The sequence below is a fragment of the Penaeus vannamei genome, chromosome 27 (genome assembly GCF_042767895.1).
Source record: "Penaeus vannamei isolate JL-2024 chromosome 27, ASM4276789v1, whole genome shotgun sequence".
NCBI classification, from domain to species: domain Eukaryota; kingdom Metazoa; phylum Arthropoda; class Malacostraca; order Decapoda; family Penaeidae; genus Penaeus; species Penaeus vannamei.
Genome location: NC_091575.1, coordinates 24,044,725 through 24,051,469, shown reverse-complemented (window position 1 = coordinate 24,051,469; position 6,745 = coordinate 24,044,725). Strand labels below are relative to the sequence as shown.

At 35.5% G+C, this 6,745-nt stretch overlaps 1 protein-coding gene across 1 annotated transcript in view; it reads left to right on the top strand.

Moving 5' to 3' along the window:
- Nucleotides 1-6,450, top strand: part of LOC113828045 (uncharacterized) — a 17,962-nt gene extending 11,512 nt beyond the window's left edge. The window contains exons 16-19 of the mRNA XM_070140677.1: nucleotides 210-387; nucleotides 1,510-1,643; nucleotides 4,502-5,060; nucleotides 6,315-6,450. Of these exons, the coding sequence (XP_069996778.1) occupies nucleotides 210-387; nucleotides 1,510-1,643; nucleotides 4,502-5,006 (817 nt within the window). The 3' untranslated portion in view covers nucleotides 5,007-5,060; nucleotides 6,315-6,450. The remainder of the gene's footprint in view (nucleotides 1-209; nucleotides 388-1,509; nucleotides 1,644-4,501; nucleotides 5,061-6,314) is intronic.
- The last annotated feature ends 295 nt before the right edge of the window (nucleotides 6,451-6,745 follow it).

Here is a 6,745-nt window from a genome sequence, read left to right as displayed (position 1 = left end):
TTGGTGGTTGTATGCCAGGCAATGTATGGGGCATTTTCTTGCATTTGTTTGAGATTATTGTGATTAGCACCATCAGCTGTTATTATGATAGGCACAAACCCAGAAACCCTTATAAGAAAATGTAAATGAGTGGAAGAAGGTAGATTTCTCAATTCATTAGACGTTTCCTGTTAGAATTTAAAATGACTAACGACATGACATGTTTGCAGCGACTCCCACAAGCTGCGTTGGGTGATACTTGCCCTGGCGGTGGAACTGTTCGTCGTCTGGATAACAGGAGTAACTGCATACCAGTACCACGATTCAAGTTTACACGTCGTTTTTGGTATCTTCACTCTTATCCTCGCATTCACCATAGTAGCCTGTCGAACCGCGTTTGATGACACGGTAAGTCTGTTTGTCAGTCTTTGTCTCTTGTCTGTCTGTCTTTGTATCTCTCTATATCACTCTCTCTCATTCCTTCTCTATATCACTCTCTCTCATTCCTTCTCTCTCTCTCTCTCTCTCTCTCTCTCTCTCTCTCTCTCTCTCTCTCTCTCTCTCTCTCTCTCTCTCTCTCTCTCTCTCTCTCTCTCTCTCTCTCTCTCTCTCTCTCTCTCTCTCTCTCTCTCTCTCTCTCTCTCTCTCTCTCTCTCTCTCTCTCTCTCTCTCTCTCTCTTCTCTCTCTCTCTCTCTCCTCTCTCTCTGTCTCTCTCTCTCTCTCCTCTCTCTTCTCTCTCTCTCTCTGTCTCTCTGTCTCTCTGTCTCTCTCTCTGTTCCTCTCTCTCTGTCTCTCTCTCTGTCTGTCTCTCTGTCTCTATCTCTGTCTCTCTCTCTCTCTCTGTCTCTCTCTCTGTCTCTCTCTCTCTCTCTCTCTGTCTCTCTCTCTTCTCTCTCTCTCTCTCTCTCTCTCTCTCTCTCTCTCTCTCTCTCTCTCCTCTCTCTCTCTCTCTCTCTCTCTCTCTCTCTCTCTCTCTCTCTCTCTCTCTCTCTCTCTCTCTCTCTCTCCTCTCTCTCTCTCTCTCTCTCTCCTCTCTCTCTCTCTTCTCTCTCTCTCTCTCTCTCTCTCTTCTCCTCTCTCTCTCTCTCTCTCTCTCTCTCTCTCTCTCTCTCTCTCTCTCTCTCTCTCTCTCTCTCTCTCTCTCTCTCTCTCTCTCTCTCTCTCTCTCTCTCTCTCTCTCTCTCTCTCTCTCTCTCTCTCTCTCTCTCTCTCTCTCTCTCTCTCTCTCTCTCTCTCTCTCTCTCTCTCTCTCTATATATATATATATATATATATGGTATATATATATATGTAAGGTATGCTGTATATATATTTATATATTTATATAAATGTTTGTATATTTTTTCTCTCTTCTTTTTTTCTTTTCTTTTGTTCTCTCCTTCTCCACCGCTTGATCTTTCTCCTTCTCCTCTTCATTCAATTCCTCATATTCTTCCTCCTCCCCTACTTCTTCCTCCACTGCCTCTATTTCCCTTTTGAAAACCCCCACCACAGTCACGCAAAGCTAACACCACCTACCCTACCCCCAGTTCCGCACCAAGATGCATCGCCTGTGTTGTGGGACTGAACTCACTTACAAGCGCAGTGAAATCCTTACCCTCAGTGGGAGGTCGCGTGTAGGGCCCTCGCCTGTGCAAATGATGAACACCTCAGCGACCTCGAAGTAAGTCCATTTACCTATTGATTGGGATTTTTCTGCATGCAGGTGATCCTGTGGGTGGATTTGACTTTTTTTCTAATATTGCAAAAGAACACCATTTTTTTTTTATCTTTTTTACTAGAAGTGTCATTTGTGTGTATATATACTTTTTTTTTATCCACTTCTACCTCTTTTTCTCTTGGAGCCGTAACCATCTTTCGGAATTAAGTTCTGTGTCTCGTCCCCACTTGATTTGTACTACATTGTATCAAAGATATCTTAACCTCTGGTATAACTTGTAGTTTATATGGTCTCCACCTATTGTACTGGCCTACAGCCTACAGGTATAAATATTTATGGTATATTCAAAACAAACCATATAAAAGATTGTTATTGGCACATAGACTACTTTCCCTTTCTTAAAGAGTCTACAATCTAGTATTTCATGCATGCTCCCCTGTGATATTATATGAATCTTATTGCACAGAGAATTATTGCGTGTGCTGCACTGATGGAACCAATACAAGATTATGGGGCATTGATTGCTTACTGGAGGGTGTCCTGCAAAGGAGGGTTTTTGTAAGAGCGATGGACGATAGGGAGGTTAATTATTCCTGGGGCTGGCTGTAATACCCCATGACTTGAATATGGAATGGGGACAAACACTAAGTGGTATGGTGTTCTTAAATTACTGCACCAGTACATATAACCAAGCTGCGAAATTGTGCAAAGCAAGTAATTGAAAGAATATTGGAAAATACCCTCTTAGCTTGAGTTAGTTTTGATATCATGGAAATACAAGAACTATGATCATAGCAGTTTCAGTTGAATATCTAGAATAAAGTACATGCTAGTATAGTAGGCTAACAAATAAGAATTGTTAGGATTAGCAAGATTGCTTATTTTCATGCTGTGTCTATTGCTTTCCTGGAATTTAAAGTCCCTTTCAATAAAATCTGAAAAAAATGTGCATGTAAATGCAAAGATATACAAAAATAATTATGACATACTCATTATAATATTTCCATTACTGTTGTCAGCTGTAGTACAAATGTTTTTTTTTCTTTTTAAGGGAATGTGCTGTTCTGTCATGAATTACTTGGCATGTTTACTAGAAATCATACTTATGAAAAGAGTCTTTGCTTGATTATGAAAATCTACAAAATATGAGATAATTGACAACTAGAAACATGTTTCTGCATGTTGGTTTAGAGATGACCTAAATTGATAAGGATTGAAGTAATACTTATACAGTATTTTCAGATTTTATCCACTGATAATGATTTTTCACAAAGCATAAAGGCAATTTTAAAATGCTTGCTTAGATATGAAGTGAAAGCTTTTATAAAGAAAATATTTAAACTTCTTGCCTGGTGCTAAGATAAATACATGACATGGTACTTATGTAAAATGAAATGCATCCTCAGTAGGAATGGAATATATAAACTGTGACATTTTATTTCCACATGGATTCCTCATCAGACAAGGCAAAAAAACAAGTTTCTAACAAGTTCTTTGTTATTTTGTTTCGTCTGACCAGGTCTCCAGGTAGATTCAAAACATCCCAATTCTTTATTCTGTTCCTATTATAGTTACATTTCATTTAATCTGTGTGCATATGTTACTGTGTTTGTATAATTTTTTTTATGGTATGTCTGTGTTATGAGAGATATCTTATATATTGGAGCATTTTAAATGCAGCTTTTTTCCCTTTTCATTTCTTTTCTTTTTGGTATTTAGATATTATAAAGATATGCAATTTAAGGAACTTTATATTTCAGTAAAGATTCAACATTATATATCAGTATATGTGAGTGGTATTTTTCCCTATTGCAATTAAAGTCTTTGGTGTTTTCATGATTCAAGAGCAGAGATGACTTTCAATGTGTCATCAATTAAAGAAGTATTTTTCTTTTTGCTTTCATAGCTTACATACTAGAGAAATTGGTTTTATGTACAGTGGCCCAAAACTTCTTTCCATTATACCCTATCTCTATATGTGTACAAAGCACTGACACTATATTTCCTATTTGAGCATGAGCATTTTCTCTAACCAATCCTTCCAGACAGGGAGAGACTACACAGTGTCTTCAGCCATGTATGGTGTGATCTGTAATGTCTTTCAGGGTTTATGTCAATGGTCGATTCACCTACGATTCTCACAGCGCTGGGACTGCCTTTAGGTGGTCTGTAGTACATCAGTAGGATTAGGTCCCAGCAGTTTTCCCCATATGCCTCTGCAGGCCAGAGACTAAGTAATTTATGAAATATATGACTGCTTGTTCAATAATTTAAATGTATACATATATGTTTATGTACATTTACATAGCTATATATTTCTTTTGAGGTTGGCTGACTAACCTTCACTTTCCTCCACCAGTTAATGGTATGTTGGTCCAGAAATATTTGATCTGCAGATCATTTTTTTGGTGTTCATTGCCTTCCTAAAAGTCTGCCAGCTAAAGGAAATAAATAAACCAAGAATGTCAATAAGATTTTAAAGGCATGTTAACATATAAGATTTATATAATTAATGTAAATTCTGTATGATATGCACAAAAACTTAATTCTTAAGAAAGCATGGTGTTATTGCTCTCATTATAGGAAATGAAGCATGCACACTTTATCTTTTGAATTATATGTATTGCCAAACATAGTTTTTAATTGTGTTAAACTACTAAGAATGATCAGAATCATTTGCCAAAATTAATTATAAAGCATTTCTATGCAAAATTTGGTTAATAGCTATGTTTTATTTCTGAATATAATATCAGAGCAAAAGTACTATTGTTTGTATATGTGCCTACAATTAATATGTTAAGATAAGACCAAGTGGACAATTTTGGTTTATTAGAGAAAATCCCTATGTCTCACACCTGCAGGATGATCACTCCAGTAGGCAGCAAGCCACCAGTACAAAGCAACACAGCTACTTCCATAGACAGACATTCCCCCCCAGAAGGGGGTTCTCCCACCACTGGCAGAAACACGCCTGCTGTGAGAAGTGCCTTTTCTGCAGGAAGAATTACTCCTGGTGTAAGAAGTGCAATTTCAATAGGAAGAATGACTCCTGGATTAAGAGGGAGTGATTCGACTGGAAGAATAACTCCTGGAATGAGAGGAAGTGCTTCTTCCTCTAGAAACAAGTCTGCACTTCAAGGAAGTGCCTCTGCTTCTGGCAGAACTACTCCTGCAGAGCGAGTAAAAACCCCCTCAGTGGGTATTATGAACTTCTTTATTCGTTCAACAGCCTCAATTGAGGGGCTGTTAAAATCAGAAAAGACCTCACGTGCTTTCTCAGCACGAAAAAATAAGCACTTATCGGTACCCACGAACACTACAGTAGATCCTATGGAAGCCCAATCTCTTCAGCAAGGAGAAAAGTAGAAGACTCTGAGGCACACCTGTTCTCTTCGAAGTCCTCATCATTGTGTAGAGTTGGTGCGATTGCTTGCCTGCTGTTGGTGTATCATTACTGTATTATTAGTATATTTTAGTAAAGCTAACAATGGAATGATCTCTGCTCCATATGATGCCTCTTGGTTTTGTTTTCATGTATAGTTGGTCAGTTACATAAGAAAGTCAGCATATATAAGTTCATTGATTATTTGGTAAGATAAAATGTTACAAAGAAAAGTACATGCATATGTATGTACAGACATATCTGTACATATATATCATTTATAGATATGCTATGCTGATATGAAACTGATCTGTGTATGCAGTAGTATCTTTCTGACTAAGGTCTTAGATATTTTTTATTGCATTTTTCTTTCATTTGCAGAGGTTGCATGAAGTAAAGGATTTAATAACTTTTTCAAGTATTGTCTTCTATAGTGTATGTATATGTATATATATATATTATATATATATATATATATATATATATATATATATATATATATATATAGACATAGATATATATATATAGACATAGATATATATATATATATATATATATATATATATATATATATATATATATATATACATAGATATATGGATACAGATATAGATATATAGATACATATATATATAGATATATAGATATATGTGTATATATATTGTAAATAAAATTTAAACTTATATTCATTAGCAGTAGACATGAGGGGATATATGATACTTGCATATATATCCTGCATTGCCCAAGTTACAAATAAGTTTTGGTAGTCAGTAATTGCATTTTTCTTGCATGTATTAGAGGAGAAAACATTATTAGAAAAATAAATGAAACTGTGCAGTGAAAATAATTTTACAAACATTTAACGTGCAAAATAAAACGTTTGCCGATATAAATTTCAGCTTCTTTTGCATTCTAAAAACACATTACTTTATACATGCACATTCCATTTACATAAAGCTTCAATGCATCTCTTAAATAGTTCAATTTGAAGTGAATATGAATAAACATATTAAGTATATACACTTTGGTCTTGCTTTGTAAACCCTAGATTATATATCTTAGTTTAGTTTGACTAGATTCCTTAAATTATTTTTAAATAATTCTCTTGAAAGAAAAAAAAAAGTTTTAGAAATAATTTTGAAAAGTAAATTTGATATTATCTTTCGTGTCCATCTTATATTCATCAATCAATAGCCCCACCCCCCCTTTTAATTCATTTCAAATATTTTTTTTCTAATTTTCTCTGCTGTAAATCTGTAACCAAGTTCCCATTTTTTTCTTCGTCATTACAGTAGTCCAGTTCGCTCGCCTCGTTCGGCTCGTTCAGTTCCTTCATCCCATGTCTCGGCTACTGAGGAGAGGACCAGCCAGGTAACGACATCAAGTTACTCGCTCCCTAACACACCTCCAGAAGAGAAGACTCAGGATTATATTCTCATTAGGAGGTCATACAACTTCAATGAAGATGATCCTGATGATTATTATTGAAAATCTTCAGTCTAGTATGAAGGTTCATCAATTTGGGAATATTGAAAAAGAAAGAAGTGATATTTAATATTACTAGATTATTTTCCCGTCTAAATCATGATCATAAGAATTTTAGTTCTGTGTTTTGGAAGTAAAAAAAGTACAAGCATAACATTAATTACATTAGTTATTTCTTAAAAGTGTGCCTTTCTTTGTAATAAATCAGTTTTCTTTGCAAAATATTAGGTTTTGATTT